Source organism: Hyperoodon ampullatus, assembly GCF_949752795.1.
Source record: "Hyperoodon ampullatus genome assembly, chromosome: 8".
NCBI lineage: Eukaryota > Metazoa > Chordata > Mammalia > Artiodactyla > Ziphiidae > Hyperoodon > Hyperoodon ampullatus.
The window spans coordinates 108,558,145-108,579,384 of NC_136921.1; the positions used below are offsets into that span (position 1 = coordinate 108,558,145).

At 39.3% G+C, this 21,240-nt stretch overlaps 1 protein-coding gene across 1 annotated transcript; it reads right to left on the reverse strand.

The window, feature by feature from the left end:
* Window positions 1-9,336: 9,336 nt before the first annotated feature.
* Window positions 9,337-20,872, reverse strand: INSIG2 (insulin induced gene 2; the record flags this gene model as incomplete). Its single annotated transcript, XM_079710490.1, has 5 exons — window positions 9,337-9,378; window positions 10,641-10,740; window positions 10,917-11,083; window positions 14,247-14,371; window positions 20,629-20,872. 5 exons carry the CDS (start codon window positions 20,870-20,872, stop codon window positions 9,337-9,339), a joined length of 678 nt encoding a protein of 225 aa, XP_079566616.1.
* Between the last annotated feature and the right edge of the window lie 368 nt (window positions 20,873-21,240).

A 21,240-nucleotide genomic window follows, 5' to 3' on the forward strand; every position in this document is an offset into this window, starting at 1 on the left:
CTCACAGTGGTGACACTATAAAGTATAAGGACAGAGCCATCATCCCTAGGCAAAAATAAGATGCTGACAAAACCTATCTACTATTCCCCATATCCTTCCTTCCCTCTGGTGTCCTCATGCCATCCTTCAGCATCTCACCTGAGCTTCCCTCCCTGGATGACACCCCAGCCTAACCTGGCCAAACCTCCAGCCGAACAATTACTCAGTATAACAACGACCAGTCAGTGTTCTGTCCTGCGTCCTTAGGAACCTGCTCGCTGGTGACTAACCTGGTGAGGGAAGCTGTGGACGGTGGTCTTCAGCGGAGTAGATTCCTGCATTCTGCTCCCTTCCATTTTGATAAAAAAAAAAAAAATTAGGGAAGTTATCCTGATGCAGAGGGGATGCCAACGTGCTGGAAGAGTACAGTACCCGTACTTTGAAATGAATAGACAGGAGGGAAAGAAGAACTAATATTTCACTGGACGCCTGTTTACATATTACTGCATTTAATGTTAACGGCCCTCCAAGAAAGGTGGGAGTGCATCTCCATTTTGTAGACGAAAAACTGAAGTTTCAAGAGCTTGGGGCACTTGCCCAGGGTCCCAGTCTGTAAATAGATCCTTGGGTGACACAAATCAAGCCTGAGTTTGTTCAATTCCCAAGGCTCTTTCCTGACTCTGCTCAAACTCAGAATTGCGTCTTGATCAGCCACAGGATGTTCTTTTTCAGTAAAAGTCTGATGACGATGGGAATGCTCTGAGCTGTGCTAGACGGGGTAGCCTCAACAAGCAGGACTCCCACAAGTAACCCCGCGGGCAGCTGGGGGCCCTGCCTGAGCAGAGCACGTCCTGCTGGTAGGCTCTTTCGGAGCCACTTAAACCCCCAGAGTGAAGTGAAGCCATGTTTTAAGTCCGTCCTCCCACTTCCTCAACCTGCAATCTTCACCACCTCCAGAATGGACTTTGGAGTCTTCAGAGAACATCCACCTCTCTGTCCATGTGGTGTTCCTGTCCATCCCATGCCCAAGAGAACTGTCCTACCCTCCTCGAGCTGGCCTGACCCACCGGTACCTGTGCCCCTGCCTTCCAGATGCCTTTCCCGGGCCACCGTGTTAACATCCTCTTCCTACTCTAATAGCACTTACCGTCTACACAGCTCGCATGCATGGATCCCAACAGGCCAGTACTTAAGTATTGTGGGCACATCAAAAGCTAGACCAGCCAGCACAATAATTCACACAGACTTCTCTCAGACTGAACTTTTTAAAAGGTCAGAAGTCAAAACCTGTTAAAAATTTTATCTCCTTTCTATGCTGTCAGATTTCCATATGGGACTGTGTCTGTGGAGGCTGAGGTAGGATGTCTGCTATCAAGAGAGCCTTCGGGTTCAAGTCCAGGCATTCCCTGAGGGCTAAAGTCGTCAGACTCTCTAAGTATGCTTATATTAACTTCCTAGAGAAGCCGGATCCCAGAGTGAAGCAACACATGAAGCCCACGTCTATGAAGTCAAGGTCGCATTCGTGTCAGAGATGCCTCGGTGCCAAGCCACTTAGTGATGGTCTTGGAAATCTGCTGGAAATGCACATGCAAAATAGTTTGCAGGGACTTGCAGGGACAGTACCATGTGCTGGTGAGAATCCTTGACTGTTGGAGCAAGGTTAGACCAGAGTTTGAAATGCTGCTCCGCCATTCAGAAAAACGTGGATGTTGGCAGCATAAAACGATCCTTATCTGTGTGGTAGGGACATTTGTAGGAAGCACTAAGGAAACACTTGATTCATTCCCTCCCCCTACCCCTCCCCCCCTCCCTTTCAGATGAGAGGAAAAGACAGAAGTGGACTCCTTCCTTCTTCCCCACCCTTCCAGGACTTGGATACAAAGTTTATATTTTATGTATTTTAAAGGCTATGGGGCTTCCCTGGTGGCGCAGTGGTTGAGAGTCCGCCTGCCGATGCAGGGGATACGGGTTCATGCCCCGGTCCGGGAAGATCCCACATGCTGCAGAGTGGCTGGGCCCATGAGCCATGCCCGCTGAGCCGGCACGTCCGGAGCCTGTGCTCTGCAACGGGAGAGGCCACATCAGTGAGAGGCCCACATACCACAAAAAAATAAAATAAAATAAAATAAAATTTAAAAAAAGGCTATAATTTTAATTTTACCACCAAAAGAATTTTCATTTCCTTATAACTGTGTTCACTATGAATCACTCACAAAGAAAAATATTCTAGTGGGAAGAGAGTGCTACAAAATGCTTTAAACCAACTGAGGTGGACATTACCAATGATCACCTATATTTGGTTCTCCTGTCAGGGGAGGGTTTGCACATCCCAGCCCCCTTGCAGGTAGTTGGGGGTCACAGGACCACAACTAATCCTAACAAAGATTTAAGAATCACTAATTTACTTTTTCTGGGGAAACAAAAGTTGAATCTGACTCAACTTTATTATGAGTTTTACATATATTCTAGAAGACTTGCTTCAACATATCCTGACCCGCTTTCTCTCTTGGACAGGCATGATATTGACCCATACTAGGTCTGAGGCATAGAAAATTCCACAAAGATTTGTCTTTACAAACATCTTTAAACTTCGTCTTCAGTTTGTCAGTGTGCAGGCTTCCCAAGTCCAGTGTGTGGAGACCAAGCACAGCAGCTGCCTCCAGCTGATCCCAAGATGATGGGGCGGCAGTCTGTCCTCCTGTAATGTCCTGCTGCAAAATTTCAAGTTTCTGTGAAGGCAGAAGGACCTGTTTCAAAACAGAACTGTCACCGTCATAACTTGGCTGAGCAGACATTCCCAGAAGATCTAGGAGTGCCATGTGATGACTATAAAGGAAATAGAAGTGACTTTCATTCAATGGCAGAAATTCCCAGGGAATGCATTTTAGAAACTTTTCTTCTAAAACAAACAGATTCAGCAGTTGGGTTCTTTCTCTCTTTTGTCTGCTCAATTGCTCATCACAATGAACTGGTCCACGATCACATTCTGTACAAGTTACTCAAAACGTTTGTTTCTAAGAGAGACAAAATCTCACAAACTGAACAAACTCGTGGAAACACAGTAGTACTGAGTGAATTTATTAGTTTCAGAGCAGTAGTAAAAAAAGATTATTTTAAATGGAAATAAGTTTCCTAACTGCTCATTACTTTTAAAGCCCACCTTTGGGGAAGCCACAGAACTATTAGCAGTTACAAATCCTGCCATGACAAAGCAGAATAAAACAGTTGTGCCAGCACAGAATTTTGATTTAGAATCAAAACCGTCCCTTGTTCATAAAAATCCTTATAGACACCTCAGCCAGAGCAACGGTGAAAGGGAAAAATTGCCCACATATGGCAATCAGTTTCGACACGAGGCTCATCCATAGCCCAGTCTTTCACAGGCACATCGTTATCTATCTGATCTGCCAAACCTGGTCCTTAACAACACTGTCTTCAGAACAGTTGACATACCCTAGAAAAGCCTGTCTTGTAAATCACAAAGAAGGATGACAGGTTTCACAGATTTCATCAGTGATAAAAAGAAGGGAGGCATAGGGGCTTCCCTGGTGGCGCAGTGGTTGAGAGTCCACCTGCCGATGCAGGGGACACGGGTTCGTGTCCTGGTCCGGGAAGATCCCACATGCCGCAGAGCGGCTGGGCCCATGAGCCATGGCCGCTGAGCCTGCGCGTCTGGAGCCTGTGCTCCGCAACGGGAGAGGCCACAACAGTGAGAGGCCCGCGTACCTCAAAAAAAAAAAAAAAAAGGGAGGCATAAAGGAACAGATACAAGGATATTTATACTTCCTGGCACAATGATCTCAATGAACTAAATGTATTTCGAAGGCAAAAAAAAATCTCCATACCCCAATTTTTATTGAGACCAAGTAGGAAACCACTGACTTAACCCATTTATCTCAGCTCCCAACTAAACTGAATTTTTGAAATGTCAAGACAAATGATCAGGCACATGGCAAGATTTTACAGTATAAAAAATTGTGGGGAAGATTGAATCAGGGGGGCAGACTAGTCAAGCTGTAGCTTTTCCCTCTATCCCAAATCCATAGAAACAACAACAAAAGATTTTTAAAAGGTAAAGGAATCTACAAGTATACTGCCAGATAAGGAAAAGTATCCTCCATGGACTAGCCACTACAAGGAAGCCCTGAAAGCAAGAAAACAATTGAGAGCAGATAGGTGGAAAGAAACCACAGCTCACTCAAGGAAAGGATTTGATAAAAATGAAACTAGGGACATTCAAAGCTCATAGGTGGCTGAATGCCTGGAGCCAGAAATACCAAGGGCAACAGACCTCATGCGTTGGAGCAGGCTCCTGCAGAAGCAGCCATCTGGCCAACCCCTCCATACTTCTACTCGCTGCCTTGGACTGGGCAGAGACAGACAGCACAATATCTGCCCCCAGATGCAAGCGGTGTGACACTAAGTTCAGAGAGGCCTGGGAGTGTGCCCAAGGCAGACCAAGGAGCGCTCACACCCAGAGACAGGCTGGTGCAGGCTCATCCTGCCCTTCCCTGCCATGGATCTTTAGAAGCATTTAGAACTTTAGAAGATTAATTAATACCCTCAGAAAATACAAGAATGACCACACACTGCCACACATACACACACACAGAGAAATAGAGATCCTGGAAATTAAAATTGTCATCACTGAAATTAAAAGTTCAACTGATGGGCTGAACGCTGAATGCGTACAGCTGAAGAGCACCTCATTGAGCTGGAAGATCCAGTTAAGTAGTTCTTCTAGAATGTAGCACAACAGTGAAAAGCTAAGGGATATATAGAAAACAGGATCAAAAGGTCCAAGATCTCCCAAATAGAGGAATTTTAGAAGAACAGAGGAGGTGAACAAAGGAATAATAACAGCAAAGACAGAAAAAAAATTGCCCAGGATTAAAGCGATGATGTCTCTGATTGAACAGGACTAGTAGAAGACGCACTCCTAAACATCGTGTGAATTTTTAAAGCACCTAGGATGATGAAACAACTCAAAATAATTACATAAACGGGGGGAAGGGACTCTAATTAGAATTCCGATACAATCAAGGCATCTGGATAAGTGTTTCACTCTAATGGTCATGAGCCCACAGAGGAGAACTTCCTTTCCACCCAGCCTCTGCAACCATTCTAGTACCGTCCATACTGGTACGAACAGCTGGTCACTCAGGCCTCACATCTCCAGCCACTTCTGTAAACCATGGAAACACAGGTGTTCAGATCATACCCTGGACCTCGAGATCTGGAAGTGAGCCATTAAATCCCCCTCTGACTACAAACCCCAAGCCTATCACCCTTCCCATCAAACAGGGTTTTGGCCTCCTTACACGTGCTGTCCTTTCACCTCACACCGTTCTCCCACGCAGTCAGGTTAGCACTGCTGGTTCAACTTCCTTCCCCGATTTGCCTGGATCCCACGATAAATCTCTTGACCTTGCATTAGGAGCCTCCTTTAATTTTCCACAAAGGCTTGTGCCATGTCTACCAACAAACTCCCCACTAGACTCAATCTACTCCATCACAAATGGCCTAGCCCCTGGGCTACTGAGCCCATTTAAACATGGCACCACCATGTTAACTGACTCCACTGCAAATATCTGATCTCCAGCCTCACCTGGGTCCTGGATGGTCTCAAAACTCTCTGAAAATTCTTTCTTCACCTCTAGTCAGTTCCTGGGTCCGTTCTTCAAAGATACAGCCCAAATCTCCATGATTCTTTCAAAGTTCTCTAGCTGTCCCCAGCTCCTCTTACTAGTAATAAATGACAGTACATGATCAGGCTTTTCTCAAATATATTTTGTATGCAATGATATATTTTAAATGTTAAGATAAAATAGGTTCGAAAAAACATTTTTCAACATAAAACAATCAGATATCATCACCTGTACTTCTAAAGTCAATTATTCCCTCCAACTGTTTCATTCTACCAGTTACCCTCTGACTGAAACCCCTTCCTATTTTGGCTTCCACATCACTCTGTTGTTTTTCCTCCTACTTCTGACTATACCCCCTTTATCTCCTTCACCAGCTTCTCTGCCAACAGGCCAGTGTGCCTCAGGTCTCTTCCTTTTCACTATATCACGCTCCCTAGGTGACCTCATCCACTCCCACAGCTGCATTTATTAGTGTCATATGCTGATGACTCCCTCATTACACCCCATAACCCAGGCTCAAATATCCCACTGCTTATACTCATCTTTACCAGAGGCCTCCTACATACCTCAGCCTCAACATATCAAATCAAACTTCCATTCACCTACTTCTCTGCATTCCTTTTTCGGTTTACAGAAATACCATCCACTTAGTTTTCCAAGAGAGAAAAATTGTCACCTTTCACATTTCCTCTTCCTTGACCTTTATACCCAAGTCACCAAGTTCAGATGACTTAATCCAAAATGTATCTCAGTGTGTCCCTCACTCTTCATTTCCAAGTCATTACATCTCTCTCACCTGGACCCTCCACCTTATATTACATGTATCTACACCTGTGAGAGACAACCTGGGCTGCACATTAGAATCACCTAGGGAACTTATGAAACTCCTAATGCTCAGAGCACACCTCAGGTCAATTATATTAGAGTCTCTGGGAGTGGGATCTAGGCATCAGCATATTTTTACAAGACTCCACAGGACTCCAATATGCAGCCAGATTTTAAAATTTTCCAGACGTGAGCCCACAGACTGAAAGTGCATACTGAATACTAAGCAAGAAAAATAAAAACAAATTTTAAAACTAAACAAGTAAAAGTGAAACTAACCTCGAAGATGAAGGGAAAATCATGAAAAAGTTCCTGGAGAGAAAAGACAGATTCTCTACAAAGGAAAGAAAATTACACTAATAGCAGACTTGTTGTCTGCCACATTAGATGACAGAAGACAACAAGTTAAAAAAATCTTCAGAGTGGTGGGATTAGGGGGAAACTGTGAACCTAGAATTCTATGGCCTGCTAAATTTTTCTTCAAGAATGAAAGAGACTTTTTCAGGCACACAAAGCGAAGACTCTACTATTCACAGACCAACACTGGAAGAATTACCTTACAAAGAATATATGTCATTATGCAGGTAAGTGAGCCGAAAGATTAGAGAAGTATTTAATGATATTGACCAAGTCTGGATTCCACCTAGAAAACAGATGTGTGAAGTAGAGGCACCACTGAGAGGTTCCAATGACCTTAATGAAAGTAAAACAGTTCAGTGCAAACAAATGAAGATTATAACAAAAGTATTACCAGGGTTCTTGCTAGCTAATTTTAATTATTTGCCTGTGCTTTCATAGAATTTAAGTTTCAGTTTTCAACTATTCAATTTTTAAAACTTTAAATAATAAAAGCCAGGAAGCACTGCCAATATAGCAGTATTAAAAGATGTTTACCACTTTCACTGCAAAAAAAAAAGATGTAATATATTTATACACTTATCAAAATATCAAAACAATTTTATTTTTGTCATAAATCTTTTCTTGTTTTCTAGGTGATATGCAAATAATTTAAGAACTCAAAGTGATAATCATTCAATTCCTGTAACACTAAACTTAGTTTCCTTCATTGTTTCTGAATAAATTCAACCACCCATGTTAATTTTAATAAATTAATCCTCAGTAATATAATTCTAAGATTAACCACGATGGAAAAAAGACTCTTAACCAAGATGATAATTATATATTTAATACATCTTGCTTTAAACAGCAAATTTCAAAGTAAACACATCATAGACCTTATAACTTATTAAAGAATTATAGTGCTTACAAAGTTGATTCTAAAAATATACCTTATTTGTTCTAAATGAATAACATTATCTGGAAGATAGAATAATAAATTACAGTAGTATGTTTACCACCACTATAGTTAAGATTGTGTATATATATTCAATAGGAAATCCTCTTAGGATTTTCACTTTCAGCCTTAAAACATAAGAGCACATTAAAGTTTGGCATACAAGATCTCAGTCTGACAGAAATGGTTTTAAAGTCAAAACTGGAAAAATATCTAGTTGACAATAAGAGAGCATGAGCACATGCACATACACACACACTCTCTCTCTCTCCCTCACTCAATCCTACACACTCACACACATACACACCCCTCCAGAGTAAGCAGATTTCACCCTTGTGTATCAGACAACTGCCATCAATTTCAAAAATAAAAACTGGGGGAAAAGGTTAACTAAGACTATGTTTAAATCACACTCAAAAGGCTCTAGCTGTTGGAAAAATATGCACAAAACTGTTACCAGGATCTTTACCATGCACAATATGCCATCCCAATACATTCTTAAACAACACATTCTTGAACTGTTCATTAATGGGCACATGGATACATAAGAAATTATGTGCCCATCCACTCCTCAGATGCAATCCACTGACAACCAATCATATGAAGCAGCCCAGCTCAAATGGTTCTCTTTACAGAACCCAACAGATTATAGAACCCAAGACAACTAGAAACTTCATTTTGACCTGTTCAGGAATTCTTATGTGTTCCATGTGCAAAAGCAGTGGAATACTGTACTGCAAATGACAGTTAATATCACTTAACACTTTGTGGCACTCCAGAAGGTCATTCTGTATTTGTAAAACATAGTTACTCTAGTTAAATTTTTCAATGGTCCTTACTTTTAATTATATGTATTCTTCCAGATTTAGACTCAAAACAATTTGATGCTGATAAACTCTCCTGCCAATCAGTTTCACCTCCAGTAAAATCTGTTAAAACAAAAATTACTCTTTGGACTCTCTCCAGTAATGCAGGTATGAAAATGTTCCCTGGAAGTTCTTTTTCTTCATATATTAAAACACCCAAAGCTGAGATGACATTAAAATAGAAACTAACCACACATTAGGGCACCCATAACTCGTACTGCTATATATTAGAAAAATAAAAAGGCACAACAGTAAGCAAAAGAGAATATACCGCTTTCCATTTGCTTTTTTTTTTTTTTTTTGGCTTTCCTCATATTTTATTTCAGTAAGTCTATAAATTGTTCAAAGCATTCTTATACTCTGCATGACGATAACTGAATATTTTGGCACATCAACATTGTGATACAATATATGGTATGTCTAAAAAATTAAAAATTTCATCTATTAATCAACATGTTTTTTAATGTAGTGCATATATATTTTACAGTTATTTAAATCAAATACATAAAGGTTTGTACTTGATTTACAGATGAAGCAATCACAGATTGCAGTAACATATGTATGTGTGTATATATATGTATATGTGTGTATATATATACACACACCAATTAAGGGAAAAACTGCATCCTGGCAATTTTATAGTCCGAAGTATTGTTGGTATAGCTATCATTTACATGCCCTTTTCGTCTTGTTTTTCTGTACAAAAGATATGTTTTTGCCTTCTTCATTCTTGATGAGATTTTTCTGCGATAACTTTACATTCATACTGTAAAAATTAAGAGGTTAACAGATTAATGTTTATTTTGAATAGCAATTTCCATATAAACTAAAAAGGTCTAAACTTAATAGTTTATTAACATATGTCCACTTTATTCCTCAAAGAATCTGAGAATTATACAACTATTAGGATTAAATGACAATTATGAAAGGAAAAAAGAAATTCGCATTCTAGAACTAAAAGGGGCATAGCCAAAAGCAGGGAAAAAATGATATTTCTACATTACAAGCAAATGATAACAGTATATGATTTAGGTCAATCCTAGAATATGAAAGGAAGCAAAATAAATTTCTTTGTGTGCTCACTAAGGTATATTAGCAAAGGAAAGGTCATGAACTTAAGGACAGGACTAATATTGTAAATTCAGATAATATTTTTTCAAATAACTTTAAAATTGAAAGGAAAAAAATCTACTATATTAGCAAAAGCTTCTGGTCAAAACAATATTTTGAAAGGACAGCTATTAAAATGTCTACCCATAATTCAAAATAAAGTAAACCAATGGATTTAGGATAACTGGGTGGCTAGACTACCGAAAAGACAGCAATGTAAACCACTCAATTCTCTCAGCTGGCTAAAATGGTAAAAGTGACAGCACTTATTCATGAAACTGCTGTGGCATCTGAATGCCAGTCCCTGACCTTTGCCATCTGACTGGGCTTATCAACAATGTCCTTTTCCTTCTTAACTAAAATCAAACATCTTGATTTGCTGGAGATAGTCCTAATTTATATTTATTGTAGCAACGTAGTTATAAGCAGCGCTTCTTCTCACTTTTAAAACTGTCCCTTTTTCATGGAGTAGAAACGTATAGATTAGTAAAATAAATAAATTAATTAATAAAAATTGGAGGATAAATCATATCACCCTATCCGTAACACATTTTAGCTTTTCTATCCAGTGGTTCTTTCCATTTTTAATACACTTGTGATTAAATTCTTCCAAATGGGGCTTCCCTGGTGGCACAGTGGTTGAGAGTCCGCCTGCCGATTCAGGGGACATGGGTTCGTGCCCCGGTCCGGGAGGATCCCACATGCCGCGGAGCGGCTGGGCTCGTGAGCCGTGGCTGCTGAGCCTGTGCGTCCGGAGCCTGTGCTCCGCAACGGGAGAGGCCACAACAGTGAGAGGCCCACGTACCGAAAAAAAAAAAAAAAAAAAAATTCTTCCAAATGACTTATTCTATTGCTGTATGGAGAAAACTTGTCTTACATCTCAATAACAGAAAGGTAAGTAAATGAGCATGAGCTTACCATTGCCAGTTGTCGACCGATGTTTCCCATTGTTATGCCTCCAGCAAAAAATATACATGGTAACCAAGAGCGAACATAGAGAAAATCTGGAGATGTATATCTAGAATAATAGAAATATTTTTAACAACTCACAAAGGAAGTACAATGACACTTATTGAGATAATTACAATGGAAATAAGTTACTAAGTAAGTTACTCTGTAGATTAAAGTGGCTAATGTAATTTTAAAATCTCAATTCTGAGATTTTAGGAAACAAGCACCAGAAAGAATACTTACTGATAAACACCATTATAGACTAGCAGTTGAGTGACCAAAGTTGCCAAGAAAGCAATTCCTATTCCAAGGCCAAAACCACTTCTAGATCTATCAAAAGTCCACCACAGTCCAATGGATAGTGCAGCCAGTGTGAGAGACAACTGTATGTTGTTATCAAAATCCACTTTCTGAGATCACTGTTAAAGAGTCATCTTAAAATTTGTAACCAAATAATATCACCCATTCATTTTTCTAAAATAAAAGATGTTAATGTTGAGAAGGGAATAGACTGTGTAGTCTAGAGTGCATTCCGGTTTTTAATACAATGCACGAGACTAGGGAGGATTAAAACTATTTTGGTATGTACTAAAGACGCACAGAGGGCATGATACTTCACTAATAGATCTCACCGACGTGTTAATCTCTCCAAAAAAATGGCACAGTATATACACTGCCGATTATCAGATCAGATCCATTATTTAAGAAATGCTTTCCTTGCAAAAAATTGTAACTAGAAGCCTCGAAACACAAGTATTCCTAGAGGAACACACTTTTGCCAAAAAGGAAACCGATATCACTTCTCAAACAGGTTTAGAATTACTTGAGAATCATACAGGAACTTGCAAATAGAAGAGCTACAGCTATTTAACAGGGTACCACATTCTCTGTGTGATTTACTGACAGACACATTTTATAATAATGCAGTTCAGAAACAAGAGTACCAAGGACACACTATCCCTTTCTATTATGTCAACTGTTCTAGTTTTAATTTGTTGAGGATAAAGCCTTGAAGTGAACATTATCTTGCAACCTGCCAAGCTATTTTGGTGCCTGAGACTTTCTGGTATAGGACAGTTTGCTCAAATGATGTTTTATTTCCATCACCTACTTAAGCACCTATTCACAAATGTACAGCCCTTTTCTACTTCAAAATCTCTGGGCAAAACGAAGCTTTATAAATTCAATTTTCTCATTTCTTTGCTAGAGGATTACACTAAAGGAATTAATTTCAAGTGTCATTAAAAGAGCATTATCTATGTCCCAAAGGCCACATCTTGGCTCTATATCCAGCTCCCCAGAGGATACTATATATCTTGCCAAACTGGCCATGCTGCAACTACAGAGAAGAGAGGGGAAGTTCCAAAAATACATATAAAACCATTTTCCACTTCCTTTAACACCCTGCTGTTTACCACCATTCCCCCCTCCTACCCAACCAGCGGGTATCCTGAACACCCAGACTGCCATTCTTGGTCAGTCCTTGTTTAGGCTTGATTTATCAAGAGACCTATAGTCTATGGTATGCTTTCTGAAAAAGCTTTTATTCTTTAGTGAGTATTATACCTCAAATTCCAAAGAAACACTTGTGCACTCTGATTTCTCTATGCAATAAACATTCTTGTAAAGACTGGAATTTGACATTAACTGGGTTCTATCTTTGCTGACTAAATTAACTCTGCTAAGAGTCAAAGCAAAATAAGGAGGCTTCTAGGGTACAGGTAAAAACCTCAATCTTAAAAATAGTACAATGTGATTTTCTAAAGTCTAAGTAACCTAATACTAAGTCTGTGTTATATATTTTGTAAACATTTTGGATTCTGCTTAAAGGATGAACAGAATAGCTAAGATGGCTATATTTAAGGATTTCATTGAGAGGAAGAAAAGAATGACCAAAGTAAAGAATTTAAATTAGATATATAAGTCTTTTTAATTCCAGAAAAGGTTATCTAAATTACTCAACTTAAAAATACCTGAACTGTCTAGGATAGAAAGGTCTAATCCACCAGACAGAGACAAATTTACACACTTGTGGGGCTCCTGGGTAGGAGAAGGAATGTTCCTAGACTCAAGTCAGGATCTGCAGGGTCTGGCCTCAGCTCTGGAGCAGCCTTGCAGTATGTATGACTTAGCAAAGTACGAAACCTCTCTAGCTTTCATTTCTCTTATTATCTTTATAAAGAAAATGTGGAACTAGGGGATTTCTACGTTTTCTTCTAGATATAATATTCTACGATACCTTTTTAAAGTCCTCCTAACCACTAGATTTGTTTGTTATAAAATCTTAAGTCTTAAAGATTTCACCAAACTAAACATGTTGGGAAACTCTTTAAGACAAAAGGGTAAAAAACAAAATAATAAGAGCCACTGAGGGACTTCCAAATTCACAGATCTCCAAGAGCCAGCGCAGCTAGGAACAGAAAGGTAGACGTGATTTCAGAATCTAGGACCCTGCTTCTCTCCCTGGTTCCTCTTCTCCAGCTTCTCTAGAACACCTCAGTACATGCTGTTAGAGACGCTGGAATCTCCTGTTGCCCTGTGACCCACACTCTCTCCAGCTAACTGCCAGCCCTGAGCCCAGCGCAGAGTTACAGGAGGAAACCTCGGGCAGCCTGAGTCACACATCTTCTTTTCCCCAAAGAGAAGACTCCTGCCACCTCCATCCTCTAAGCCATCTCTTCCAGAAAAGGGAAGACTGAACTAGCATTTCCCAGATCCTCTTCTACAAAGGGAAGTTGGGAGGTCAGTGGGGCGGGCAGGAAGTAGGGAGGATGACAGGATAAAATCCTTATGAGGGCAAAAACTTTTGTTCTGGGGGTGGACATTTTTTTCTGGGGGATAGAAGCAGAGGAGAGGTGGGAATAGAGGCTACCTTATCCTTCTAGCCAGGACACTATGAAAATACTCATTAATCACTAAATTAAAATATCAAAATCCTCAAAATGATCAAACTTTAAAAATATGTAACTTAGGAAAAAAAGTTCTTTTTGGCCACAGTCTAAGTTGGCTATTTCTGCCTCTGCCACTTTTAAGAACATTTATGTGGTTTGCTGGTGCTGATTAAAACCAATAAATAACAGTCTTTAAAATATATATATACATATATATATATATATATATATATGTATATATATATATATATATATATTCTTCAAATTAAAAACAACACAGAACAAAAAACCAACCAGCACCTGAAGCCACCAGATGTCCTTACTGACAAATCTTAAACGAAGAGAGAAAAGAAATTCCTTTGATAATGTATCTGTTTCAATGCTAGTTACCAAAACTAGATGGAGGTAATCAAGTAACCTAATTTAAGAAAACCATGTAAATTTTTTAAATGGGCAAAGTTCTGAGTGATATCGAAAAATAGGGATTGAAATGAAAGGCTATACCCCACACTGTAATTGCATAGGTGCTCCCATGATGCTTCAACAATGCGGCGTGCATTCTTTTTATGACTAAGTGGGCATATCACAATTTGACAACAGTGGAGTTGCAAGGGACTGTTTAACCTTTGGTTTGTCAAAAGCTGCTTTGTTATTACGCATTTCATTACAGCAGGAAGGATACAGCGCTGGCATGATTTATACCAACAAAGACGGCTACACACCGCATTACACTGGACCACTCTCTTTTAAATTTATGTGGTTCTCCTAGATGCCTGTCAATGCAGGGGTATAATAACCCAATCACGGCTGTGGGGAAAAAAAGGGAAAAAATTAAGTCATCTCCAATGGTATACAGGCAAAACTTAAGCTAAGAGTCACAACAACCATCATAAGCATTTGAAAGATTCTCTAGAAAAGCTTTTCAACTTACTTAACATTAATCGTTGATATTTTAAACTTACCTTCCAAAAGAAAAAAAAAAGTGAGGATAACACCATCGAAGACAGCATTGTAAATGAGTACAACAGTACTCTCAATTATAATAGACAAAACACTACTTCAGCGTATGATTCAGTATTTAGCAGATTGGACCAGATGATTCATGCTACTTTTCTACTACTAATATCTCTGAGACTTGGAAAGCATCAAAGCAGTTGGCAGTTAAGCAATGTTCTCTCTAAGCTATATAACCATGAAGCATGCTATGAAATGTCACAAATCTAAAGAGAATCTCAAAGTGTAAACACGTACAAGCTCATCATATACATTCTATTAGATGGCTATAGCTGTCCTGCTACACATACAATCCTTGTCCCCCCAGCTTCTTGTCTCACTCAGTCTCTTGTGTCTAGTGCCTTGTCCTGACAACTCCCTTCCAACCTGGCCCTCTAATGAGACTCTAGGTCAGACTGTCAAAGCAGGGAAACTCGCAACAGAAATCTACTTGTAAGACTCATTCTGCAGAGGATAAATGGAGGAAACACGGTCTACAGAATTATATATTTTCAGTTAAAATTTAAATCCACCGTTAAAAGATGAGAAGAAATCTTTTTAGTATATTTCTGCATTTTGTAAAGAACATTTTGAATACTAATGGTGCAATTAATTAGTATGAATAACTCAATTTTTAACTTAAATACTTGTCAAACCTCAACATTTTATTCATTCACTGGGAAAAGATTTTAAATGCTAAGTTAGTCATTAAAAAAAAGAGTATTTCATGAACTAAAACATTCTTCAACAAGTTTTAAGGAAAATATACTTCTACAGATTAAATTTAACAGGAAATAGCTGGGCAGCTTTAATTTGCTAATCTTCCTAAAAACAGAATGTTTATGCTGCCCTTTGGTAATAAAAACACAACTGTCACATCAGTTGAAAAGTATGTTTAAAATGTCCAGTATTACCTATGATGTAGCATGAAATTATTGTACCCAAACCTACGCCTGAGGGGTTAGAAGCCCCTGCCTGGCCTGGTACTGGCTAGCTCTATCTCACAAACAATGCATTCACTCTTAAAGGAAAAACAGAAATCAATTAATATCAAAAATCAGAGGCTAGCAGACCAATGGAACAGCATGAAAACCAGGCTGCACCGTCACCCTTTCATCTGGAGTGGAGATGTTGCAATGATGCAGACATTTTCTAATCCGCAAAACTGAAAGTGCTCTTCTGATTAGGCTTTTGCTGAGGATAGATGGTTCACAGACCATCAAGGCATTAACAACAAACTTCAGCAACGCAGAGCTCCAACAGCTACTAGCAAATTTAAAAGTTTCAAATTATATTCCTATTTAAAAGGTTCTGCTCTAAAATCCTGTGAGATTAACTGACAGCATTTCCAAATTTCTACAAAATTAAAGTGGCAACAAGCATGCCTAACAGTTGAAATATATCTAAATGAATATTACCTCTTTTTTGTTCTCAAGGGGTCATGAAACTGGCAGCTCATGTGCCATCCCTTACTCTCTCTCTTTCTTTCTTCCCTTTGCCTGTTGCTGAGGAAATCAACTAAGATCAGATATTCCAAGTCAATTTTCCTCAGCAGCTGATGCCATAGGTAAAGAATTATCACACAGAGAGTACTGACGTGTGTGCAAAGATATAAATAAGTAAAATTGACTGTATTTTTATGCATGTGATGTCAGATTCACACATGAGAGGCAACTGAGGAGAGAAAGCAAAAATACAAAAAGAAATTTAAACTGCCACGCTGCCAACCTTGGGATTTGCCAATAAAAATCAAATCCATTGAGTATGCATGGTTCTTGGACGCTCACTGAGAGGGAGAATTCGAGGGAGCTTGTCACTTCGCATTAAACGTCTTCTTTCTTTCCTTTAGATAAGGGCCTGGCAGAGTCTGAGAGCAACATCTACAGCACAGTGAGGCTGCACTGTTGAGAGCTCAGCAGAAGTGTGTCTGGCCTTCTTGTCCTCTTTATCCACTTTCTTATTGTAACAAGAGAGACCGTTAAAATCACGCCTGTGTAAAATCATATGCAAACACAGTCCTGCTTAATCAGATGGTTCTCTGATGCAAAAACCACATTTCTGGGGATATATTTCAGTTATTTCCCAGTGACTAGTTGAAAGGGTACCAAGACCAAAAACAAGAGAAGTTTGTAAAACGTCAATATTAAGTCATCATTTTTCATGGTCATGTTTTTAATGCAGTGCTGCACTAAAAGAAACAGTTGAATCAAACATTTTTCAAGGAAAAGGGGCTGAAAAAGCACAATCACTGAATGAGATATATTTTCATGGAAAACTATGACAGGATGAGCAATGTGTTCATCCAACAAATACTTAAACCTCCATAATGTGTCTAGTTCTTGGTATTTACTGGGGATTTAAAAAGGGAAAATGAGTAAGACATGACCCCCGTCCCAAAGTGACCACAGAAACAAATAAGTAGAGTAACGTGAGGGGCAACACTGACAGGGCCCGGGGGCCCAGTCTTCTCCTGGTGTGTGCCGAGGGGAAGCAGGGTGCAAGCATGTCAGGAAAGCTTCCTAGAAGAGGTGACCCTTGAGGCAGGAGTGTCCAGCAGGTGAGTGGTCTGGAAAGGGCTTTCTAATCAAAGGAAAGCATTTGAGGAAAAGCACAGACAACAGAAAATACCTGGTATCATCTGGAAACTGGAAACTTTAGGCGGAAAGGGAGTTTCGGGTCCAGAAAGAGTCTGAGAAGGATACAAGTTGGCGGGGGCCATATCACAGAGACTTGCCCCACAGTCACTGGGAAAATAACACCATCACACTTGTGCCAGAGAGAGGGCCAATCGTTCTTCCAGCAGTGAGTGTACAACACAGGACAGGAGAGGAGGGACTTGGGGTGCAGGGGGGACAAAATCAGAGGCAGAAAAAGAAAAGACTGAAAATTCCAAGCAGAGCGGTTGAGGGCCTAGACCAAGAAAGAGACAAGGGAGAGATGTAAAACTTGGAAACCAGATGTGGGCAGTGAGAGACAAAGGGAGGAGCCTTCTAAGACTCTCCAGGAATTGGGTGACTGGCTGCATGACTCAACAGAAAAGATCTGTTTGTTTTCATTTTTAAATTAGATATTAATTTGACTCGTGATTTGTTAGTCAACTTCTCCAGTTATTTTATCCACACCATCTTTTTTCTCCTATTTATTCTTCAGAGAGATTCCTTTGTAGCTTTCAATCACATTCAAGAGGTTCTTAACTCCAATTCCAATGCACTGCACACGTAAAGAAGTTAACCAACTTGATACACCAAACATTATTAAACTAAAAATAGAGAACCGGGAAAAGGAAAATGGGATCAAAAGGAGTTTATCAGAGTTCTCTACTAGTTGTCCCTCCAGAAGCACCACTAGCAAATTTTCCAGCACTGGGTTTACATGTAGAAAGTGGTGATTCTGGAGACCCTCCAGAAGGTAGCTGCTCAGTCTACGAATATTAATTGGACAGGAAAATTAAAGGACAGTTATCAGTTTTTCTGATTTAACATGAAAAGAGCCTTGAAAATGCACACCAACACATATACACAAAAACATATACATACCATATACACACGCAAACTGTACACACTGTTTCTTACCGTATTTACTTTTTTTCCTTAATATTTTCCCTAAAATTGGAGGGGGCAGCGATGATGCAAGAGTCCATTTTCCATCTTTGGCAACTTCCACAAACCTGGTATCCTCACCCCCACCTACTAAACACCATAGCCTACCCAACATCAACAGCAGCGTTAACTGGAATCTCAATTCCCCAAGGCCTCTCTCCTTTCATTTGCTGGGCACCTCATAGAATGCACTGCTTTCAGAACAAACACTTAAGCAAGAAACGTAAATGCAAATCCTCCACGTGAAATGATATGAGGTTAGGTTTGTAAGTGTGACAAGCCTAGCGGCTGGGAGAAGGTAGGAAGGTAGGGACAAAGTGACTAAAATGTAGCATTAACATTACAAGTTTTCCTTCCTAAATGTGAGCTTGTGGCAAAAGTGTCCATATCACAGGCAGAGATGTAACCCCTGTTCCTCTCCATAATGCAGGTAGAATGAAACCTCAGCCAAGTTCTCCTGCCCTAGCCCAGAATATGTAGCACAGGCCAGTGTACTCCATCCAAGCCTGGCACTTAGTCTGGAAGGTTCAAAAGAGATACCCAATAGAGGGAAGGATGAGTGGCTCCCTCTGCCCCCTTCCCCAGCATGTGATGTTTCACCTAACCACGCCATTCCTTGGCTCTGGAACCATGGACTCATTGATAGCCTCTCCTTATCTGTTTCCTCATCCCCCCAAAATAGGCACAATGCAAACATCTCACTCCCAACATTGCCCTACAGATCCCTGGGGTTAAGGGATATGCCTAGAACATTAGTAGACATTCAATAAGCAATCATTTCCCTCCCTTGACCTTCCTTTTGTCTATTCTGAAAAGACATGTTCTTCCAAGTCCTGAAAAGCTTCTATTAGTAGCGAGACAGCAGCTCTACCGTAGGAGAAAATAAAGAAGTAGAAAAAGAAGTCATTGGGAAAACTTTTCTTCTGAACTTAAGTGAAAGAAAGGAAAATACATGAGGACTGGTAGACACAACAGAGAATAATAAAACATAATTTATGCTTTGTCTGTTTGGACTATGTTGCCTGTTCTCTCAGAGAATAACAACAGCTCTGGGGAAACTAAGAATCATCACCTTTACAAGTTCTCTTTTAATGGGAATATTGTAACAGTGAGACATCAATATATAAACCATGCTGAAACCTTACCACAAAAATGCCCTTCAATCCACGCAATGGGATTATGTAATTGTCCAGTAAGTTTCACAAGGTCAGTTTAAAATGTCTCACACCTAACTCCTCACTGTTGGCCCTCTAGCTCTAGGACGGAAATCAAGGAGGATCTACATTATATTGCAAGGTAGTTATGTATATTAGGTGTGAGACACCAAATGGACATTCATAAAAGCACTTTTCTCTCTCAATGAGAATTATCTTCTACCACATGATTATGGTTTCCTTCTATTACTTTATTATATAAAATAGTATCAATCTATTGGTCTCATTAGAAAAAGCTGAAGAGCTATCCATTATGGAAGCTCATCACCAATACAGCATTCTGAAATGCTCCACTTTATCCAATACACACTGTCCACCAAAAAAAAGATCTAAATAGGATAATAATGATTTTGAGCAAAGAGAATCTACCTTACTGATCTCTTTAAGAATCTATTATTCTGAATGTATATCTAAAAACAAGATACCAAGAAAAAAAGCATATACAAAAATCTAAAAAATAACAACATGAAGCTTTAAACTTGAATAAAACTATAGCCAACCTTTGAACAGCATGAGGGTTAGGGGCACCAACCCTCCATACAATCAAAAATCTGAGTATAACTTTACAGTCAGCCCTCTGTATCCACAGTTCCACATCCAGAGATTCAACCAACCTTGGGCTGTGTAGTACGTATTTATTGAAAAACATCCACACATAAATTCCAACTTAAGTTGTTCAAGGGTCGACTGTCTCCATCTTTCAAGTTTTTATCTACTTCATAAACCAGAGGATAACATACATGTCAAAACCTTAAAACCAAACAATGATGATGATCAACAAAATAACTTAAAATAAATTTATATGAGATGGATTGATGAAAGAACAAAATTAAGAGGTTAAAAGCCTCATCCCTAAGAGAATCAAGATTGTTTTTAGGATTGAATTTTTAAAAGTCATATGGGTCAGTCAGATAGAAATCAGACACAAAAGAGTACAAACTCTATGATTCCATTTATATCACATTCTAGAACAGGCAAAAATAATCCAGTGACAGCCTGAGGATGGGGGTAGGCTGCAAAAGGGCACAGGAGAATTCAGGGGGTAATAGAAATGTTCTATACCTGGATTGTGGTGGTAATTACATGACTTGTATGTATTTATCTAAACTCATCAAACTGTTCATTTAAAACAGGTCTATTGCACTCTATTTAAATTACACCTCAATAAAGCTGATTTTTTAAAAGAATTGCCCAGACAATATTGACACTCATTTACCCTAATTCCTTTCTAAGCGTTACAGACATGGCCTTCACGTACCTGAAGCTGTGCCACAGCATGGCGGTACCCACCATGCTGAAGAAAAGATGCTTGCAATCACATCAGGTGGAAAGAGCGTCACATTTCTCTGAATCTGAAGTAAATTTAACACTAATGCAAGAAATACTCCAATAAAAAACAGCACTACTCCTCGAATCATCAAGTTCACACTTCGGCTAGTGACAGACGAGATATAGGGACCACACTTTTTGGGCCCAGGTGACTGTGTCTCTCCTTCCGCCATGGTTTCATAAGTTCAGTAAGTCAGCAAAAAAATTAAAAAAAGAGGAAGAAGAAATGGCTTCTCAGCTGAAAAGCCAACTGCCTGAACCAAAGCAGATTGGCGTTTCAACAATATTGCATCTTGTCCTAAAATAGGACCTACCAGAAATCCTGCAAGAGATAAGAAAAAAGAAATCAATGTGTCTAATAAATGACTATACAATTTTCCTGATTTCAATACTAATTCATTTTAAAGGCCAAATAATGAATTGACAAGCTTATATATTTATTTAAATTATTTACTGAATAAGAAGACATTTAAAAAGCATTTTTATATGAATGATGTAATAAAAAATAAAGTGCTAAATCTATATTTACTAGGACAGAATT